The sequence below is a fragment of the Bos grunniens genome, chromosome 11 (genome assembly GCF_055505025.1).
Source record: "Bos grunniens cultivar Pamir isolate PY7600 chromosome 11, Bosgru_T2T1.0, whole genome shotgun sequence".
NCBI classification, from domain to species: domain Eukaryota; kingdom Metazoa; phylum Chordata; class Mammalia; order Artiodactyla; family Bovidae; genus Bos; species Bos grunniens.
The window spans coordinates 79714695-79738048 of record NC_141175.1 but is presented as its reverse complement, the minus strand read 5'-3'; the positions used below and the strand labels follow the sequence as shown (position 1 = coordinate 79738048).

The window sequence follows — 23354 nt, the reverse complement described above, 5'->3', positions numbered from 1 at the left end:
TGAGAGAAGATGACATTCAAACTCATATTAATAATGCAAACCACCTTTTGTAGATTCATGCCCAAGCTATGCATGAACACACCAGCAGAGGGACTCTGAATACCTCTAAATAAGTAAAATGAAGTTGGCTTTCTCTTTTAGGAGGGGATTGACTATATTCAGATCACAATAAATCAAGAAAACAAAATATCAGCACTGTTAAAATATACTATCACTCTCTTTCTCACTGCTTCCACTCATCAGCTCACATACCCTCTTTCCCCTTACACAAAGCTCACCCCTGCCCAGGTTTCTTACCGTAGCTCCTCTAGAGTTTGTTGAACTTCTCTCAAGGAATCAGCATCAAGATTATTAATAAGCTCTCTTCGATAACGTATAATGAAGGGAATTGTGTTATCATCATTAAAGAGACGGATAATATTGGCACAAACCCAAAGTTCAATATCAGTTCTCTCAGATAAAACCTGCAAATTAAGCACATTTAGTGATTTAAAACCCTGAAAAGTAAACATATTATAATATATGGTTTAAAATATAATATCAAATAATGTTTTCCAGTCACTTAGAAACTGCTGTGGTTTTTAAAAAAGAGAATTGCATGAAATATAGAATATATATTGATAATCACAGAATAGTCATTTCACTAATTCAATAAAACCCAATAAAAACCACTTTGTATCATCCAAATTCTACAGGGCTCAATGAGATACGTATTTTTAACCTTTCAGATTGGCATCAAAGATTAAAAAGTTGGTAACTCATTGTGTTGGCATAAATGATGGGAAAAGGCACTTTCAATTATTGTTAATGAGAAAGTACAATGCTATAACCTCTGGAGGAAGAACAATTGGCAGTATTTATCAAAATTTATAACGCATAAACTCTATGATCCAGCAGTTACACTCCTGGGAATTTTGTTCTGACATATTCATACTTCTGGAAAATGATACTTATTTACAGTGATATTTTTTGAAGAACTTTTTCTAGTCTGGTAGAAGTTAGCAAAAACCAGTCTACAATGGGGAACTGGTGAATAAATTATACACCCATGGAGAAGAATACCATGTAACTTACTCTTGTATGATCTGATATGGAATGAACTACAAGAACTTGGAACATGGCTTATTTGGGGGAAAGGTAATTGGTTGACTTAGAGCTAGGGCAGGAAGATCCTTCTGTGTCTTTGGCATTGTCTATGATTCCCATCTACCACATATTCAAAATAATTATTTTTTAAAAAAGTCTATAGGTCTCAGCAAAAGGTACATGTAAACAGAAAAGTTCAGAGAAGTCAGCCTGGAGAACAGAAAAAATAAAATCCAATTTCAGTTACTGTTCTCAAAACCCAAGTGGATTTTTAAAGTAAAGCATGAAAGGCATATGTTTTATTATTATTTCAATCCTACTGCTCGAGATATGCCAAAAATTAAAGAAAAATTCAAAACTTAATTAAAGAACTGTCATTATCAACTTGTCAAAAAAATCAAGGCAATATATAAAACAGACTAAATTTCAAAACAACAGATGAAATAAATGGCTGAACTCCAGAGACTATTGAGGATACTTTCATTCCTCTGTGTACCTGAAATCCTTTAGGCCTACATCTTATTATGCACTCTGATGAATTAACACCAACTCTCTGGTGAGAAAGTCAGCTTCGTATCTCCAGCCCTTGCTCTCTTCCGCATGAGCTCTGGACTCATTTAAGTAAGCTACCTGATGTATTCTCTTGAAAACCTATTAGGCATCTCAAACTGCGTTCATAAAAGTATTAGTCTTCATTTCTTCCCCACAACCCAGACTGTCTTCTACTGTGCTTGCAGGCTTCCCAGGTAGCACAGTACTAAATAATCCACCTGCCAACGCAGGAGGTGCAAGAGACATGGGTTTGATCCCTGGGTCAGGAAGATCCCCTGGAGTAGGAAATGACAACCTGCTCCAGTATTCTTGCCTGGAAAATTCCATAGACAGAGAAGCCTGGCAGGCTGCAGTCCGTGGAGTCTCAAAGAGTCGGACACAACTGAGCAACTGAACTGAACTGATTCTCATTTTACAGGTATAAAAACTGATGCTCAAAGAAGTCAAGTAAATGGCCAAAAGTCCCACAAGCTATTTACTCCTCTTTGAAAATTTGATTTGTGGGCAAAGCAAGATGATATTCTTCAGGCAAAAGTACAAATTAATCAAGTTGTCTCACTTCTCTTCCTGAATCCCACTGCAGAGGAGACATGGTGCCGTCATGGTGTCCAAAACCCCTAACAAAATGGCCTTCTCTCCAAGTAGCCTGAGAATTTACTCTTCAAAGTCTATATTCCCACCTTCTCAGTTAAAAAAGAAAACTTCTGGGTATCAACAACTAAACTATTGCTTTAATAATCCAGGCAGCATCTGCAGTTTAAAATAACTTATATTTAAATTAAATAACACTTAAATGACTAGCACTGAGAGAAAGAACTTTTTATTCTTTCAAAAATCAAACCAGCAACTGGATACTCCCTTCTGAAATGCTCTCTATTACTGCTATTGACTTTATTACATCACTTATTTTACCACACAAATAAGTTTCCTAAAGACTGCAAAAGGAAAAACTATGTATGATGTTAGAAGTCAGAAGAGTGGTTTTAGGAAAGGGGACACAGGACTGAGAAGGGGTATAAAGAGATTCTAGGCTGCTGGTAACATTCTGTTTCTTGATCTGGAAGCTTATTACACGTTTACATTTTTGAACACTCATGAGGTGTATACTTTAGTACAATTTTCTCCATATATATTTCAGAAAGTTTGTTTTAAGGCCCATAATAAATACCTCCAGCTATATTATAAAAAGCAAGGGTCAATCCAACTGTTTTTACTAAATTCCTCCTAACAAGTGACACATGCTTATGTGTAAAAGTGCTGTGAGAAAGTTAATTCAGAGACATTCGTCTCCTTCCCACTTCTTTCCCCTATTCTGTCACCCCGTGGTCTTCCTCACCCACATATTTCCACATCATCTCTTGCAAGAATGGGGAAAATGGCTAATAAGTAGGTTTTGCTCACTCTTCTCCCCTGATTTAGCAAACATTACTAATATATTGCATATGGCTCCTCTACTCCACCTCCCTCAAAATAGACTACATAATAGCAATCACCACTTCAGGGCATTTAATTTTCTCAAAAACTGCTTGTAGCTAGTCATCTCTTCAAATTCTTATAAAGGTTATGGTATTCACAATATATTTGCTTAATGATATAATATACTTTAACAAAAACTAATTTCTTAAGGCAACCACATATTTGCAGTTTGCAGAAAAGCAATGAAGTAGGCTGTTTCTCCCCGAGGAGTCTGGTGATCCCAGAACCTGATTAGGAAATAGATACAAAGTGTGTTTATAGGTACAGTCCCTCCCCAGATGAGACAGTGATGCTCCTGAAAAAGTTACGGAACTTTAGAGTTGGAAAAAAAAAAAAAAACCTTGAAAGAAAAAAGTTAAGAGGATCAAGGTATCATGGTAGGCAGGGTCCATGGTCCTTAAAATGAAGGAAATATAAATAACATTTCCCTCATGTTCAAGACAATAATTCCTATACAGTTAATTTCCATCAACCATTCCTTACTAATGAGATACTTGTCAGAACTTCCCCTAAGAACTTGGGCAAACATTTCATTTTGTGGCAGTTAATATGTATACCACAGGCATTTCATTGAGTCTCACTCAAATGTTCAAAGCCTTCCTGATTGTCTTGCTGACTGACTTGGCACTGCTGACTCTCACTCTGCTCTTCCTGTTTCCCTTTAACACCTGCCACTATTCTCAACCATGTTTGGCAGATAAAATGATTCTCTCTCCTGCTAATGGAAAATAGTATAGGACAGGAAGTCCACATATATGACAAGATTTAAAAGTAATTCAAGATTAGGCAAGGATGACTGTACCTGGTTAAATCTTTTAAAAACCCCAACAAGTCACACCTAAAGTTCCCCAGGCAATTTTCCTAAACCCATCTAGAAAATGCTGAGCTTACTAGTGGTCCTCAGGATGCTCAGAGAAGGTCGCAGCTGAGCCAACCACTTCTCCCAACTCACATGCAACGGAGTGGCACATTCTGAGAACAGGCTTGTTTGAGCTGCCAAAAATCACTATTAATATAAGGAGAAAAGATACTTAGAATTGAAAGGAAAGACAAGCACATTCATACTACCCAGATAATACGGTCAAAGGCCATAAAATAGTTCTAGACCTGAAAGCTTGCTTCCATTTCATATTGAAACATCTCATGGACATTCCTGCTACCGATTTACAGATGAAACTTTTACTCCTGGCTGCTCTTCTTCTGCCACTCACCCTATGGCAGCTGGGGACCTGTTCTCACTGTACGCTTTTCCCTCCTCACTAGCTAAAACTAATGGTAAATGAAGTGTGGGGCTATCATCTCCCACCTTTCATAAAGAAGTAGGGAAATCTGATCTGCTTTCTGATCTGCCAAGAGAAAACAACAACTCAAACAGAGAAGGGGTGAAAATGGGTGATCATGAAATCTCTGAAATAGAGAAAATTGAGAAAATGGCTTCCTCAAGTCCTCAGTTTTCCAATTTCTGGTTCAAGGCCTTAGGAGACTTGATCACGCTTTGTCCTTTGCATTCTTCGAAAGGCCCCTGCATCCTCTTTTCTGCTTAAGCTCATTAGAAGCAGGATTCTATTACCTGTAAACAACTGTCATAGGTAGGGTTATTTTCATTTCTTTCTTTTACACAGATTATGAGATATGGGTGTGAAGCAGAGTTTCATAGAATAACTAACCCCTGACTTCATTTTGCAAAACTTATTTCCATAGTTTAAGAGACTTCCTGTGCTTTGAAACCTTCCCCCTCCTTCCTACTCAGGGTCAACTACTAGAGGTAGATCTATGTCAACAGCAGAAATAGGCTGAAAAGTTAAGGAGAAGAGACGGGAAGTGGGACACACCCACCTGCCCCTGTAGGTCTGGTTTGGAACTAAGGGATGTGCATGTTAAGAAAGCCTTCAGGGTGAACCTGATGCAGGCTGTTTTAAATGTCTTTTAAAACATTTCCTTGTAGGCTTAAGTGAAAAAAAGAAAAAAAAGGCATAGAAAGGAGCCTAATTATGCAGTTTCTCAATTTTGGACTGTTCAGGAATGAGAAGAAGGCTATGAGGCAACATTCTATTCCTTAATGAGTCAGAGAGAAGAAAAATCATAATTAAAAGTTACTGGCAATGTTCAACTAGTAGGTAATAGAAAAGGCAGCATGGGTAAAAAGAACTTCCTTTGAAGAGAAAGGTAACACACAGACAATTCCAGACGGAGAAGTGGTATTTCCCAGCAGAGGCACTGGGCTCTAGAGCAGTATTTCCCAGCAGAGGAAGGAGCACTCGTCAGAATCACCATGCGTCAGACAATAAGGAGGGAGGTGATCCCCATCCACCCTGAGGGGTACTGCTATGATTAAGTCTGAAATGTTTACAGAGTGTGTGGGGGTGGACAAAACATTGGGAATCACTGCTTAATGAGTCACTCCTCAGGTCTTCTCTATCATCCTCAAAGCTAGTCAAAGAAACTGGAAGAAATATGATTTTTCCTGTAGTAAGAAATATAATTATGGGAGCCCAAGTTGGAATTCAGATAGAAATTTCCTTTAAGAAGTTACTAGGCAGAGAAGGCAATGGCACCCCACTCCGGTACTCTTGCCTGGAGAATCCCATGGATGGAGGAGCCTGGTGGGCTGTAGTCCATGGGGTCGCTAAGAGTTGGGCACAACTGAGCGACTTCACTTTCACTTTTCACTTTCATGCATTGGAGAAGGAAATGGCAACCCACTCCAGTACTCTTGCCTGGAGAATCCCAGGGATGGGGGAGCCTGGTGGGCTGCCGTCTATTGGGTCGCACAGAGTTGGACACAACTGAAGCGACTTAGCAGCAGCAGCAGCAACAGCAGCAGGCCTGGTTCATAGTGTATTACAACATTACACTAAGAGTTAAATAGATGTACTAACAGCCAATGACTTAATCACTTGCACTGCTTTTATGGGGAATTACAGTCCAAGTACAAAGCAAAAACGTACCAAGGAACTTAGGAGGGCCCAATCTGTTGAGGTGATCTGTCTACAGAATACATGTTCACTAGAACACCATGGAAAGAAATCTACTTTCCTGAGGTCGCAGCTTTTAACTGAAGAATTAATGACAATAAGCTATAATACCAAACAACGTACCCAAGAGCCAAAGCCTACAGGAACCACTGGCAAAGTGACAAGGGAACTGAAAACTCCCAGGTCTTCCCTCACCCCATACCAGTCAAAAAGAATCAAACTGAAGTGACAGAATAAGGCTGTGCATACCTGTACTATGTCCCAGTTCATTTCCACCTCCTCAATATTACTGATATTTTCTGGAAGCCTGGCAGGCTGCCCCTGAGGACACGTTTCCGTCTTCACTTTCTTCAAAGGGGGCTGACCACACGTAAAGTAGTCTTTGTTCTCCTCTTCCTTACACCCACCTTCCCACATGGCGCTAGTGGATGGTATCTCTGTGCTATTATTTCTGCTCTCTAAGCTGCTGGCTTTGTTGGCTTCTTCATCAGTTTTCAGCTTTTTAGTCCTCCGAGCTGAAGGTGACTGAGCTGAATTTTTCCGTTTTGTCTTTGCTGTTTTCAGAGTCTGCCCAGTCTCCAATTTGTTTTTGTCTTCTAAATCAACATCGGCAATAGCGACAGAGTTATTCTAGCAAACCACAAAGAGAACACATGAGAATTAGAAGATTAAAAAAACCAATGGACCTGGAATATTATTTAGCAATGAAAAGGCACAAATTATTCACATACACAGTAATTTGAAAGAATCTCAAGGAAATTGTTGAATGGAGAGAAAAAGACAATCTCAAAACTTACATACTGTACAGCTGTATTTATATAATATTCCTGGAAAAAATTAACGGTTACTTGGGGGGGGTCAGAGTTGGGGGTGGAAGTTGGGAGGGAGGTGGATATGGCTATAAAAGGTCAATACTAGGGATCCTTGTGGTGATGGAACTGTGTGGTGGATACAGAGACCTACACATAGGGTAATCCTGCATAAAACTAAACACACATATCCACACACATGCATACAAATGAATACAAATAAAACTGGAGAAATCTAAGTAAGATCACTGGGATTTTATCAATGTCAATATCCTGGTTGTGATATTTAACTATAGTTTTTCAAGATGTTACCATAGGGGGAAATTGGATAAAGGGTACATGATATCTTTCTGTATTATTTTTTACAACTGCATGTGAAATTACAATTATCTAGAAATAAAAGGTTTCATTTTTTTTTAATGAGTAAAGGGAAGGTATACACCTGGAAGAAAAAACAAGATTTAAAATCTGCAATCAAAAGTCAACATTTTATGAGAGAAGAGTAACACAGGCTCATAAAACTCAACAGGCTATGCCTGCCACCCATTTTGCTGAAAGAAAACATGGCAGGACAGCAAGAGTATCAGGCATTTTTTCTTCGTAGGAGTCTGCAGGGCAGTACACACAGGTGTCCAGGGGTTATTCTCTGGACCACCCACCTGCCGGGTGACAGCTCGGGAATGAAGCAAGGACATCTGGCACTTGTTTTGACACTAGAGTGGGAAATAAAATACAGACCTTGCCCCATGGAATTTTCAATTTCACAAGCTAGCCTGTTTTCAGTTACCTGAGTGAAGCAGATGGCACAAACTCGAACAAAAGAACTCCCAAATTAAATGTCAGTAAATATTCACTTTCCTCTCCTAGCAGATATTTTTTCCCAGAATTACTGACTACTGAAAATACTAGAAACTACAAACCACACCCTCATCCTAACGCCCACCCATCACCACCTAACCTGGAAACTATATACATTAAATAGCCCTGTCAGTATTGCATTTGTAATTGAACAAAATGGATAAGAACAGAGGTACAAAAATAGAATTTCCCCCGAAGTCCATAAGAGCTGATAATAACCTGATCAAATTAATTGACATAGCTAAAGAAGGAATATGTCAATCATACAAGAGTTCTCAGCCCCAGAGGAACAGAAAAAGGAGATCTGTAGAAAGCAAATACGATCAGCATTCTAGGTAATGCACAAAGAAGAGAAAAAGTCAGAAAACAGATTTTGATTAATTTGGTCCCAGTGGTAAGACTGGCGTCTTGTGAGATGGATACATCAAACTACCTTAGATTTATGCAGTTAAAACATTCAGTTCTTAGTGTGACAAGCAGAGCACCTTGACCACATTAGGTATTCAATAAACCCCCAAAATTTATCTAATTCTCCTAATCTGAGCCCATGATCATCAAGTAAATTTCTGATTATTATTTCTCTACTTACTTCAGCCTCCAATGAGAGACAGTGCTAGTTATAGGAACTTAACTCCTTGTGATGGTTTTATCAAAACTACGCATTATTAAACCAGCACTCTGGTCTTATACAGGCTTCCCTGATAGCTCAGTTGGTAAACAATCCACCTGCAATGAAGGAGACCCCGGTTTGATTCCTGGGTCGGGAAGATCTGCTGGTGAAGGGATAGGCTATCCACTCCAGTATTCTTGGGCTTGCTTTATGGTTCAGCTGGTAAAGAATCCACCTGTAATGTGGGAGACCTGGGTTTGATCCCTGGGTTGGGAAGATCCCCTGGAGAAGGAAAAGCTACCCACTCCAGTATTCTGGCTTGGAGAATTCCACGGACTGTATAGTCAACGGGGTCACAAAGAGTCGGACACGACTGAGCGACTTTCACTGGTCTTATATACTCTTACGACAATGGCTGGTATAAAAATATCCGAGATAGAATGGTTTCTGAAATGCTGAAAAAATTCACGTTCGTGACTTAGAAACCCAGTTCTATGACTTACTATCTGTGGTCCATGAGCAAGTCACTTAACATCTCTTGCCTTGGCTTTCTCGTCTATAAAACCAAGATAATTACAGCACCTGACTCAACAGGTTGTGAAGAATAAATAAGATCATACAAGTGGAGTGTTGAGCATGTTGCCTGGCTAATGATAAGTAATCAAATATCTGCTGATACCACCATCATTATCATGGCTACTACACCCAAACCGATTACTAGGAGAGAGAAAAGGAAGTAACTTGAAGAAATAAAGAAAAAGTAAAATGACTTAAAGCTGGGGAGTTCAAAATAAGAGAAAAACTAACAATCATAAATTAGATACTTAACAGTATCTTCAAGTACTGGAGTCTTCAAGTAAATTTTATCTAATGTTTATCAGTGTTTCTCACAGACACAAGATCCTTTCAAGAGATCTGCAAGTTCACAACTGTTTTCATAATAATGTCAAGGCACTTGACATTTCACTAATGGTACAAGAGCAATGGTAGCAAAAACCAAGATAGTGCACCAAGCCGTACTAATAATCACTGCTCCCTTCACTGTCACACACTTGCAATAAAACAATTGTCAGTTTCACTTAAGAATGAATCAGTATAAGTTATTAATTTTTACAATTTCAATCCCTGAAAACACACCTTTTTCATATTTATGTTCTGTACTGAAATGTATGTAAAGCACAAATGTTCACATAAGGAACTTCTGCTGCAGGCCAATGCATACTGACGTGCAGTGGTTGTCTCACAGTAAATCTGTGAACCAGTATTTTCCAAATGTTGTTGTTTAGTCGCTAAGTCGTATCCAACTCTTTGTGACCCCGTGGACTGTAGCCTGCCGGGCTCCTCTGTCCATGGGATTTCCCAGGCAAAAATGCTGGAGTGAGTTGCTATTTCCTTCTCCACAGGATCTTCCCAATGCAGGCACTGAACCCACATCTCCTGCACTGCCAGGCTGATTCTTTACCACTGAGCCACCAAGGAAGCCTCATCATTTGCCTAAAGACCAACACATAATGTTACAAGTTCATGCATGGGTAAAAGATCCATTCAAATAACACAGACCAACAGATTTTAATGTAATAGAATACAGTGTCGTTACAGATTCCACAAAGAAATCTTTTAGAAAGTACCACTTACTGAGTTTGGATATAGTATCAAATATCCACAATTATCTAAGATATTACAACATCACTTACTTTTCCAAATACATACCTGTGTAGAGGCCTTCTTTTTTATTTAAATTATCTTCTATCTTCTATACGTCGGACATTAAAGATAATTGCAAAAATGTAAAACAACATCATTCTTTCCATTAATTTTTGGTTGTTTTGAAAATATATACCTATTTTTCATTAAAACATGTTATTTGCATTAACACGAAATAGGTTTAATAATATTTTTAATTAATCAATTATTTTCATTTTTAATTTCTAATATGGTACATATTTACAGACATAAACCACATAAGCAAAAGTCCCTTAGGGTCCTTAGTAAGTTCTAAGAGTGTAAAGAAGTCCAACGACCAAAAATTTTGAGAAAAGGTAAATCTAAGCATGTTAGGAGAAGGCAATGGCACCCCACTGCAGTACTCTTGCCTGGAAAATCCCATGGACAGAGGAGCCTGGTAGGCTGTAGTCCATGGGGTCGCTAAGGGTTGGACACGACTGAGCGACTTCACTTTCACTTTTCACTTTCATGCATTGGAGAAGGAAATGGCAACTCACTCCAGTGTTCTTGCCTGGAGAATCCCAGGGACAGGGGAGCCTGGTGGGCTGTCGTTTCTGGGGTCGCACAGAGTCGGACACGACTGAAGTGACTTAGCAGCAACAGCAAGCATGTTTAGATCAAAATACAGATGAAAACCATATGGCAATATTGCTCCATTTTTAAAGCTTCTAAGATTCTACAGCCTTCCCCAGTGACATACTCAAGCTTAACAAGCCATGAAAATATTTTTTCTCCTTTATTTAACTTGAATCTTTGACAGACTGAATAATCATAGTACATTTTCTTTCGCCTTCATGGGTTTTTTAATCACTCATAACACTTCAAATGCTAATTAGGTAGCCTATGACTAAACCCAAAACTCCAGGAAGAATCTGACCATCCTTCTTTATACTATCTCTGAAAGTTGTAAAGTGTCTAAATCAAAAAAGTGATTCATTATCTTTACCAGTTCAATCAGTCAGTAGGCCTTGGCCTTGACCCCCTTATGTTGTACTGTGTGAGCTTGACAGCTAACTGGAAAGGGATATGGAGTCAAGGGAAGGCTTCTTTAAAACTAGATGTAAAAGCATTTTTATACTCAGAAGCAATTTAGGAAGAAAAGCTGACAAGAGAAAAGAAAGGAGATTACAGAGGGAACAGAGACTCTACACAAGAGAGCATGAGATAATAAGCCCAAGAGGCAAACCCATCCTTGGTAGGAGGAATGACACTTACTCCACGGCAACAGGATAGAAGGTGAAAACAAATATGAGCAGATCATTATTTAATTGGTCATTATTATTTAATTGGTCTCAGCTTGGTCATGGGAAAATGAGAAATATCATATATTCTCAAATAAATAAAAGGCAATGGCATCAGCTGAGTGAGAGAAGGGAAAGGAAGTGAGGAAGTTTAAAGAGAAAAAAGTCGAAAATCAAACTTGCTGGAAAAAAACAGTAAGTCTACCAGGTATTTCTGATGCAAATCAAGGGTCTGAAGTTATGAATCTAATGTAAAACAAATTGGTTATGAATCTAATGTAAAACAAATCAAGTCATTGGTGAAGCTGTTTTCTGCTCAGTGCAGGCAGAAGCTATGGCTCACCTAGTGCCTTGGTTTAAGTCAGCCATGTAGCATCAAATAAAAGAAGGACTGGAAAAGGTCAGTTTTCATTCCAGTCCCAAAGAAGGGCAATGCAAAAGAATGCTCAAACTACTGCACAATTGCACTCAACTCACACGCAAGTAAAGTAATGCTCAAAATTCTCCAAGCCAGGCTTCAGCAATATGTGAACCGTGGACTTCCAGATGTTCAAGCTGGTTTTAGAAAAGGCAGAGGAACCAGAGATCAAATTGCCAACATCTGCTGGATCATGGAAAAAGCAAGAGAGTTCCAGAAAAACATCTATCTCTGCTTTATTGACTATGCCAAAGCCTTTGACTGTATGGATCACAAGAAACTGTGGAAAATTCTGAAAGAGATGGGAATACCAGACCACCTGACCTGCCTCTTGAGAAATCTGTATGTAGGTCAGGAAGCAACAGTTAGAACCGGACACGGAACAACAGACTGGTTCCAAATAGGAAAAGGAGTACGTCAAAGCTGTATATTGTCACCCTGCTTATTTAACTTATATGCAGAGTACATCATGAGAAACACTGGGCTGGAAGAAGCACCAGCTGGAATCAAGATTGCCAGGAGAAATATCAATAACCTCAGATATGCAGATGACACCACCCTTATGGCAGAAAGTGAAGAGGAACTAAAAAGCCTCTTAATGAAAGTGAAAGAGGAGAGTGAAAAAGTTGGCTCAAAGCTCAACATTCAGAAAACTAAGATCATGGCATCGGGTCCCATCACTTTGTGGGAAATAGATGGGGAAACAGTGGAAACAGTGTCAGACTTTTTTGGGGGGGAGGCTCCAAAATAACTGCAGATGGTGATTGCAGCCATGAAATTAAAAGACACTTACTTCTTGGAAGGAAAGTTATGACCAACCTAGATAGCGTATTGAAAAGCAGAGACATTACTTTGCCAGAAAAGGTCCGTCTAGTCAAGGCTATGGTTTTTCCAGTAGTCGTGTATGGATGTGAGAGTTGGACTGTGAAGAAAGCTGACTGCTGAAGAATTGATGCTTTTGAACCGTGGTGTTGGAGAGGACTGTTGAGAGTCCCTTGGACTGCGAGGAGATCCAACCAGTCCATCCTAAAGGAGATCAGTCCTGGGTGTTCTTTGGAAGGAATGATGCTGAAGCTGAAACTCCAGTACTTTGCAAAGAGTTGACTCATTGGAAAAGACTCTGATGCTGGGAGGGATTGGGGGCAGGAGGAGAAGGGGACGACAGAGGATGAGATGGCTGGATGGCATTACCGACTCGATGGACATGAGTTTGAGTGAACTCCGGCCTGGCGTGCTGTGATCCATGGGGTCGAAAAGAGTCAGACACGACTGAGTGACTGAACTAAACTGAACTGAAATAGTCTTACTATTTACTATTCAATAAAAAGTGATTATGTAATCTAAGCTAGATTAGGTAGGAAAATAATGGGCTGATGGACAATGACAGAGCTCTAGAGTCAAAGGATTAGGTAGTGGATCTCAACTCTGACTATACATAACAATCACATGAGGAGCTTTAAAAAAGTAATACCACTGGTACCAAGCTCACCTCCAGAATTCTTCGGAAAAGGCATCTAGGCATTGGCATTTTTTTCAAGCTCCCTAGGCTGAGAACTGCTAAGAAGTTCTGAAGAAACGGCAAAATTGTGGCAGTGAGGGCATCTGAGCAAGTAGGGTAGTAAGACAGGAAACAGTGAACTGATGGCACAAAAGTGAGATAGACACAATAGAAATGTCAGAGGTAGCACAGCTTCTGGTCATGACAAGATTCAGGTTGAGATCATGAGCAGGGGAGTGAAGGCAGAGAAGAAAAAGTCCCTGGAGGTGTGGAGGTTAAAGAACCAGGAACACAAGGTACTAGACGGCTCATCAAGTAGAGAGGGAAAGCACTGAGAAAAATTACAGAAGATGGCAGAGAGGAAGATATGAAGCTGCAGCTAAATTCTTCAAATGAAGAGGAATGGCCAGTGGATTGGCAAAGTATAGCAATATGGAAAGGAAGAGACTGAATAATGGATTTTGTCTACGATGCTTGCTAGCAACAGATTTTAAAATTATTAAGAGACTACCAATTCTAGCTCCACCCAAAATAGGGTTTTCAATTATTTTGTTCAGTGGTGGTTACACCAAGGCAAGATGAAAAACCAATGAAATGAAATCTAAAATGCTCCATGTGTTTTGACTGAGCTAGAAAACTAGCTCAATATCTCTTGAGAGGCTTCCCATGTGAATTCTCTTTTTCCCTTAAAAAAAAATATACATACATCAAGCATAATGGAAAGGATCAAGAAGTCGCCATGACAAGGGTTCTTAAGTTGTACGCTCTTAAAATAAACTTTAAAACTTAGAGGATGGGCATGTGCACGTGTTCCTGAAGAGAAAGTTCATAACTATAATCAAATTCTCAAAGGGTTAGTGACCCCAAAACAAAGAACCAGGCAACTAAGATGTATTTCCTAATTAGACAGCCAGGCTACTTTTAAGTGCAGCTATGCCACCCTTAATAAAAGACCTCCAAACTCTTGTAACAAACAAGTCAATACTTTCTTCAGTTCAATTCAGTTCAGTTGCTCAGTTGGGTCCAACTCTTTGCGACCCCATGGACTGCAACATGCCAGGCCTCTCTGTCCATCACCAACATCTGGAGTTTACGCAAACACATGTCTATTGAGTCGGTGATGCCATCCAACCATCTCATTCTCTGTCTTACCCTTCTCCTCCTGCCTTCAATCTTTCCCAGTATTAGGGCGTTTTCAAAAGAGTCAGATCTTCATATCACGTGGCCAAAGCATTGGAGTTTCAGCTTCAGCATCAGTCCTTCCAATGAATATTTAGGACTGATTTCCTTTAGGATGGACTGGTTGGATCTCCTTGCTGTCCAAGGGACTCTCAAGAGTCTTCAACACCACAGTTCAAAAGCATCATTCTTTGGCGCACAACTTTCTTTATAGTCCAACTCTCACATCCATACATGACTACTGGAAAAACCATAGCTTTGACAAGACGGACCTTTTGTTGGCAAAGTAATGTCTCTGCTTTTTAACAAGCTGTCTAGGTTGGTCATAACTTTCCTTCCAAGAAGTAAGTGTCTTAATTTCATGGCTGCACTCACCATCTGCAGTGATTCTGGAGCCCAAAAAAATAAAGTCTGTCACTGTTTCCACTGATTCCCCATCTATTTCCCATGAAGTGATGGGACCAGATGCCGTGATGTTAGTTTTCTGAATGCTGAGTTTTAAGCCAACTTTTTCACTCTCCTCTTTCACTTTAATCAAGAAGCTCTTTAGTTCTTCTTCGCTTTCTGCCATAGTTCAGTTCAGTTCAGTCGCTCAGTCGTGTCCGACTCTTTGTGACCCCATGAATCACAGCATGCCAGGCCTCCCTGTCCATCACCAACTCCCGGAGTTCACTCAAACTCACGTCCATTGAGTTGGTGATGCCATCCAGCCATCTCATCCTCTGTCGTCCCCTTCTCCTCCTGCCCCCAATTTCTCCCAGCATCGGAGTCTTTTCCAATGAGTCAACTCTTCGCATGAGGTGGCCAAAGTACTGGAGTTTCAGCTTTAGCATCATTCCTTCCAAAGAAATCCCAGGGCTGATCTCCTTCTAATCTGCATATCTGAGGTTATTGATATTTCTCCTGGCAATCTTGATTCCAACTTGTGCTTCATCCAGTCCAGCATTTCTCATGATATACTCTGCATGTAAGTTAAATAATCAGGGTGACAATATACAGCCTTGACGTACTCCTTTTCCTATTTGGAACCAGTCTGTTGTTCCATGTCCAGTTCTAACTGTTGCTTCTTGACCTGCATACAGATTTCTCAGGAGGCAGGTAAAGTGGTCTGGTATTCCCATCTCTTTCAGAATTTTCCACAGTTTATTGTGATCCACATAGTCAAAGGCTTTGGCATAGTCAATAAAGCAGAAATAAATGTTTTTCTGGAACTCTCTTACTTTTTCGATGATCCAACGGATGTTGTCAATTTGATCTCTGGTTCCTCTGCCTTTTCTAAATCCAGCTTGAAAATCTGGAAGTTCACAGTTCACGTACTGTTGACACCTGGCTTGGAGAATTTTTAGTATTATTTTGCTAGCGTCTAAGATGAGTGTAATTGTGCGGTAGTTTGAGCATTCTTTGGCATTGCCTTTCTTTGGGATTGGAATGAAGACTGAGCTTTTCCAGTTGTGGCCACTGCTGAGTTTCCCAAATTTGCTGGCATATTGAGTGCAGCACTTGCACAGCATCATCTTTTAGGATTTGGAATAGCTCAATTAGAATTCCATCACCTCCACTAGCTTTGTTCATAGTCGTGCTTCCTAAGGCCCACTTGACTTTGCATTCCAGGATGTCTGGCTCTAGGTGAGTAATCACACCATCGTGATTATCTGGGTCATGAAGATCTTTTTTGTATAGTTCTTCTGTGTATTCTTGCCGTCTCTTCTTAATATCTTTTGTTTTTGTTAGGTTCATACCATTTCTGTCCTTTATTGTGCCCATCTTTGCATGAAAAGTTCCCTTGGTATCTTTAATTTTCTTGAAGAGATCTCTAGTCTTTCCCATTCTATTGTTTTCCTCTATTTCTTTGCATTGATCACTGAGGAAGGCTTTCTTATCTCTTTGCTATTCTTTAAAATTTTGCATTCAAATCGGTATATCTTTCCTTTTCTCCTCTGCCTTTCATTTCTTTTCATAGCTGTTTGTAAGGCCTGGTCAGACAACCATTTTGCCTTTTTCCATTTCTTTTTCTTGGGAATGGTCTTGGTCACTGCCTCCTATACAATGTCACAAACCTCCATCCATAGTTCTTCAGGCACTCTGTCTATCAGATCTAATCCCTTGGATCTATTTGTCACTTCTACTGTATATTTGTAAGGGATTTGATTTAGGTCAGACCTGAATGGTCTAGTGGTTTTCCCTACTTCTTCAATTTAAGTCTGAATTTGGCAATAAGGAGTTCATGATCTGAGCCACAGTCAGCTCCTGGTCTTGTTTTTGCTCACTGTATAGAGCATCTCCATCTTTGGCTGCTAAAAATATAATCAATCTGATTTTGGTATTGACCATCTAGTGATGCCCATGTGTACAGTCCTCTCTTGTGTTGTTGGAACAGGGTGTTTGCTGTGACCAGTGCGTTCTCTTGGCAAAACTCTGTTAGACTTTGCCCTGCTTCATTCTGTACTCTAAAGCCAAATTTGCCTGTTACTCTAGGTGTTTCTCGACTTCCTACTTTTGCATTCCAGTCCCTTATAACAAAAAGGACATCTTTTTTGGGTGTTAGTTCTCGAAGGTCTTGTAGGTTTTCATAGAACTGTTCAACTTTAGCTTCTTCAGCATTATTGGTTGGGGCATAGACTTGGATTCCTGTGATACTGAATGGTTTGCCTTAGAAACGAACAGAGATCGTTCTGTTATTTTTGAGACTGTATCCAAGAACTGAATTTCAGAGTCTTGTTGACCATGATGGCTACTCCATTTCTTCTAAGAAATTCTTGCCCACAGTAGTAGATATCATGGTCATCTGAGTTAAATTCACCCATTCCAGTCGATTTTAGTTTGCTGATTCCCAAAATGTCGATGATCACTCTTGCCATCTCCTATTTGACCACTTCCAATTTGCCTTGATTCGTGTGGGCTGCCGTCTATGGGGTCGCACAGAGCCAGACACGACTGAAGCAACTTAGCAGCAGCATGGACCTAACATTCCAGGTTTCCATGCAATTTTGCTCTTTACAGCATCAGACTTTACTTCCATCACCAGTTACATTCACAACTGGGTGTTGTGTTTGCTTTGGCTATGTCTTTTCATTCTTTCTGGAGTTAGTTCTCCATCAATCTCAGTAGCATACTGGGCACCTGCCGACCTGGAGAGTTCATCTTTCAGTGTCCTATCTTTTCACCTTTTCAGACTGTTCATGGAGTTCTCAAGACAAGAATACTGAAGCACTTTACCATTCCCTTCTCCAGTAGACCATGTTTTGTCCGAACTCTCCACCATGACCCATCTGTCTTGGGTGGCCCTACACAGCATGGCTCACAGTTTTATTGAGTTAGACAAGGCTGCAGTCCACGTCATCAGACTTGTCAGTTTTCTGTGATTGTGGTTTCTTAGCTATAGGTAAAACCTACTCACCTACCCACTAAAAGTGTGTTAGTGAAAAGTTTGCCTGTAAAGATGAAGAAACAGAGGTACTGGCTGATAGGAGAAAAGATCAACTAAATAACCTTCAATTATTCTTTTATTCTTTCACTGCATATTAAAAGTTTTGCATTTTAGAAATGCATAATTCTTTTGATATTGCAACAGAGCCTATAATTTATTGTTGTTGGTGTCTTTTAATCCAGATTGGTGCAGATACAGTGTTTGCTTATGGCAAGACAGACATATGTGCCAGGTAATAAATATTCTTCTTCCTCCAATGTGGTAGATCTGATGGTAAATACCATTAAGACCCCTGGCAGAGGAAACCATTGATCCGCAGTTTCTGCCATTTACCTGGTTTTTCCTAGTCCATATAAGGAGAAAGTAGCATCACTAATTAAGAAGACACTGCAGGGTGCTTGGCTGCAATAAACCTGTGCCCGCCCTCCAAAAAAAAAAAAAAGACACTGCAGGGTTCCCTCTATCCAGCTAAGGTACCTACCAGCTCCTCCTTGACAGCCACGTCTTCCGAGCCATCACTGATCTGCAGCGTGTTCTTCACTCGTGGTACTCTCTTTGGTTTGGATACCTTGGAAACAGGTGGCTTACGGCTTCTGGGGACTTTCTTTTGGGGTTCCCAGGCACTGTCCTCCTTATCATCTTCAGAGGCAGATGATCTGAGAGTAAAACGACAGAAAAATTTTCGGGAAACAGAAGCCAAATGCTAAAGGTTTCTGAAAAAGAGACATATGCTTCTTGAAAAAAAAGAAGGTAGATGTTTAAAATAAAATGTAGTGATGTGAATACAGACTATGAACTGAACCAAGAAATTTGACCAGAAATACCCTCCAATACACTGTAAATCACAGGTCTCCCTTCATTTTCCTCTTACCTAACCAATATACACAACCATATACTCAAGACATAGAAAATCATTTATTACCTTAAGTAGTAAATAGTAAATGGGTCATGTCACACCATAGTCATGGTGAGGTTTTCCATTTTTAAACAATATCTAAAGACATTTTTGATTGTTACTACTTGGGTGGGGGAGGGGAAATATAACCAACTAATGGGTAGAGACCAGGGATGCTGCTAAAGATCCTACAAAGACAGTTCCCACATCAAAGAATTATCTGGTCAATAGTGCTGAAGTTGAGAAACTGCGCTCTAAATCAACATAAAAAACTCCTCTACTCCCATGGATCGTATATTCTAGTGTAAATATTATATTATATACTTAGTTGGTCACTTCCTCCTTGTTCAACAGTGTATCATCAACACCTAAACAGAGCCTGGAACACAACTCTGTTCAATAAATACAGTGAGTTCAGTAGATATTTGTTGCATGAATGAATGAAGAAACAAAGCTTTCTTCCAAAAAAATGACTTCTGAAGTTAGTAAATGACAGAATGCATATCCTTAAAATATACATCATTCTCCCACGCCATGTAAAACAAGTATGCTTACAACTCAGAGAAGGAAGAGAATTCATCTTTGGGTATCACAGTCTGGACCTTTGCTTTTGCTCTCCTTGGCAATGATGACATCTGGAAGAAGAAATATAACATGAAATCATCATGATTTAAATCACTTGCATGACTGATAACTTATTTTGTCTACAAAATGATGTGCCATTGAAAACTAACACTCCAATAGCTCTTCTGCTAGAAAATGCCATAGGAGGAAAAAAATGACAATCATTCACAAGCCTGAACACTTGTTTTCCCTTCTATGGCTGCCAATTATAAGGGCAGCTAACAGCCTTCCAATAACTTCAAAAGCCTGGTGAGCGTGGGCCATCTTTGGAAAAATGTAAGTCCTATAGGGTGAGAACTCTTAATTTTTTTTCCAGAATTATAGGCTTGCATATACTCGAAGTATTATTTGATAATTTATCAGACAGCAAATAATAAAGTCCTTTATTAAACTGTATCTCAAAGACAAGAAATGTCTTCCCTCTTCTTTATCTTCTTAAGAATACAGTTAATGCCAATCTACAAAGCTGACAGTCAATTACATGATGCTGACTGACTAAGCAGCCAGGTTGTTCCTAAAACAAGATAATTTAGTCCCTTATTATAAAATTTCACAATATTTAAGTAGGATAATAAATCACAAATCCCACTAAAAAGTATTTCACAAATTCAAAGGCCCAGCTCTAAATTTAAAAAAAAAAGAGTCAAACAGCCAGAGATGTCATACAATACACAAATTTTGCTTTAGCTGATAAATTTTACTACCTAAAGGATGTAGGTCAAACCTAAAAACTACAGTGGACTCGAACACGCTTGTAAACCTTTCAACAAGTTCCTAAACCAGGCCTACATTATAATGCCTCTGTTCTAATTCCTGCTGGAAGAAGGAACACTTCCCAGAAATACCAAAGGGGTTGTCACAAAAAAAGGGAACACATCCTCCTGGCAGCTATCCCTCAACTCAGTACAGTGGGTACAGAAATACCTGACAGGAAAGCACCCAGAGGGAACCAGGAGAACAAAAGGAAGTAGACAGAAAATTCTTCCATCTTCTCCTTCACCCCCTTTTTGGAATTTTATGTTTCTCAAGGCCATCATTCCTTAAATAATTGCTCCTTGATACTGATTATAAAGGAATGGATAACTTGTGATTTCTGTGTTGAATGTATTGTACCACAACAGAGAAACAGAGGATGTCAGCGTATGATACGATGGCATTTCAAATCAGGACAGAAATGAATTATTCAATAAGTGGTATTACGACAACCAGCTATCCTCTGCAGGAAAACAAGTGTTTAATTCTTGCTTCCACACCATGAACTAACAATACATTCCACACTGATGATGTAAAGGTACCAAATTTTTTTAAAAAACTACAGTACTACAAAAATTAAAGAACACTATTTTCATAACTTTGAGTGGAGGTGGGAGAATAAAGCTTTTTCTAGGCATGACTCAAAATTCCAAAAGCCTAAAAGATTAGCAGATTTTACTATGTAAAAATTAAACCCCCAAGTCAGCAGTGGGAGCATTTCAGAACCAAACCAATTTTCTCTGCTGCTGCTGCTGCTAAGTCGCTTCAGTCGTGTCCGACTCTGTGCGACCCCACAGACGGCAGCCCACCAGGCTCCCCCGTCCCTGGGATTCTCCAGGCAACAGTACTGGAGTGGGTTGCCACTGCCTTCTCCGAATTTTCTCTGCAGTATCCTCCAAAAAAAGCACAGGACACGGTATCTGATACCTCAGAACTAAGGGTAAAGGGAGTAGGAGCTGGGTATATGTTGTCTGAGGCAAAGGAATGTCTCTACAAGCTCTACTCTGCTTCATGAAATTAACAAACGCCCCTGGAAAAAGTCTGGAGGTTCCTTCTCCGGAGAAGGTAAAACAGAGTCTCTAAACTAGGGGATACCAAGTACAGCTGTTGGTAGGGGAACCATACAGAGATTTCCGGTCCCCTTCTCCCACTGTGCTCCCAAAAAACCTGCCAGGCAGATTCCTACCATCTAGGGAGAAGTGTGAAAAGACTCTTCCTTGTGAATCTCACCCGCCCAAGAATAAAAAGCTAAAGATACTAAGCTCCCCACAAACAACCAATTCAGTGTGCCCTCAGGCACAGAGCTGAGGATGCAGCTGCTTCTGCCCGGGACAGGATCTGAGAGTCAAAAGGGCGCTTCCTCCCCCACCTCCGTTCATTTGAGGTATGAAAACAAACTAGGTCTATCTACCCGGCTTTCCCACAACTGCGCTTATGTACTAAGTGCTGAAATTTGACTGAGAAAACGCGCCAGGTGACACGCAGCAGCTAGGACGGGTTTTCCGAGGGGGCAGGGTGTGGGATACTGCAGTCAGTACTATGTAATGAAACTCCTCACTTTAAAAACGGATGTTATTCCCCCAGTGATCGCTCAGAACTTTTTTAATGGTCCCAAAAATATCGGAGCCCGGGCACCTGGCTCCAGCGAGCCCGCAAGAAGCCCGCGAAGGCGGACGTTCGGCTCACCTTCCCGCCCGGCGTGTCTGAAGCTCCGTGAGTCTGTGTGCTAGACAACATCTTCCGGTTCCCGCCGGAAGTTTTTCAAACGCCGGAAGTCCCGCCTGGCTCCCCCCGGACTCGCCGCTTAGGCGCTCATCTCCCAGAATGGGGTGGAGCCACGCTGAACGGAGGCGGGGCTAGAACGAGGATCTCGTTGAAGCTCTGGGGTGGGACCCCTTCCAGGACTGGGGGCGGAGCTCGGACCCGGACCGGTCGGAGATGGGGCGCGAGGTGTTTGGAAAGGCCGACCCACCTTCCTGTTTTTCTTATTTTTCCTTCTCTTAATCCGCTTTGTTTTTATTTTCTTCTTTCCTCTTTTAAACTTTTTTCAATTATGTTTCTGTTGATTGCATTATTTGTAATTTGCAATGGAAAAAATGAAAAACAATCAACCTTTAGCCTTTCTAACGTGAATGTTAAATATCGGTAATTAACTTTCCTAAGGGTGTTTCTTCGGAGAAGGCAATGGCACCCCACTCCAGTACTCTTGCCTGGAAAATCCCATGGACAGAGGAGCCTGGTAGGCTGCAGTCTATGGGGTTGCTAAGAGTCAGACATGACTGAGCGACTTCACTTTCACTTTTCAGTTTCATGCATTGGAGAAGGAAATGGCAACCCACTCCAGTGTTCTTGCCTGGAGAATTCCAGGGACGGTGGAGCCTGGTAGGCTGCCTTCCATGGGGTCGTACAGAGTCGGACACGACTGAAGTGACTTAGCAGCAGCAGCAGCAAGGGTGTTTCTTAAACCCGGAGATAAGGGTTTGCTATAACTTTAGAGGCATATCCAAATTTTCCCTCTTCTGATAAGCCTTCAAAGGTCCGTCAAGTCAAAGCCATGGTTTTTCCAGTAGTCATGTAAGGATGTGAGAGTTGGACTATAAACAAAGCTGCACACCAAAGAATTGATGCTTTTGAACTGTGGTGTTGGAGGAGACTCTTGAGAGTCCCTTGGGCTGCGAGGAGATCCAACCAGTCCATTCTAAAGGAAATCAGTTCTAAATATTCATTGGAAGGACTGATGCTGAAGCTGAAACTCCAATACTTTGGCCACCTGATGTGAAGAACTCACTTATTTGAAAACACCCTGATTCTGTTGCAGGAAGGCGGACCCCTTCCAGGACCCGAAACTGGGCACTTGTCTAACACTCGGAAATGCATTGTCTGAGGAGACACATGTGCTGACAAAGCAAGAGATTTTACTGGGAAAGGGCACTCCGGTGGAGAGCAGTAGGGTAAAGGAACCCAGGAGAACTGCTCTGCCACATGGGTCTCAGTCTCAGGTTTTATGGTGATGGGATTAGTTTCTGGGTGCTCTTTGGCCAATCATTCTAATTCAGAGTCTTTCCTGGTGGCGCATGCATTGCTCAGCCAAGATGGATGCTAGTGAGAGGGATTCTGGGAAGTGGATGGACACACAGTGTCTCCTTTCAACGTTTCCCGAACTCTTCTGGTTGGTGGTGGCTTGCTGCTGGTGCTAAGTCGCTTCAGTCGTGTCCGACTCTGTGCGAC

At 40.6% G+C, this 23354-nt stretch overlaps 1 protein-coding gene across 18 annotated transcripts in view; it reads right to left on the bottom strand.

The window, feature by feature from the left end:
* SRBD1 (S1 RNA binding domain 1) overlaps nucleotides 1-21963 on the bottom strand; it is a 244657-nt gene extending 222694 nt beyond the window's left edge. For 11 of the 18 annotated variants that reach the window (XM_086327142.1, XM_086327143.1, XM_086327144.1 and 8 more), the window contains exons 1-5: nucleotides 21813-21963; nucleotides 19305-19384; nucleotides 18336-18510; nucleotides 6339-6719; nucleotides 298-464 (exon numbers count right to left, since the gene is read on the bottom strand). In XM_086327142.1, coding sequence (XP_086183268.1) covers nucleotides 298-464; nucleotides 6339-6719; nucleotides 18336-18510; nucleotides 19305-19384; nucleotides 21813-21863 — 854 coding nt within the window. In that variant the 5' untranslated portion in view covers nucleotides 21864-21963. Of the gene's footprint in view, nucleotides 1-297; nucleotides 465-6338; nucleotides 6720-9503; nucleotides 9861-18335; nucleotides 18511-19304; nucleotides 19385-21812 lie in introns of all 18 variants that reach the window. The other 7 variants (XM_086327157.1, XM_086327159.1, XM_086327158.1 and 4 more) reach the window with 2 other exon arrangements.
* Between the last annotated feature and the right edge of the window lie 1391 nt (nucleotides 21964-23354).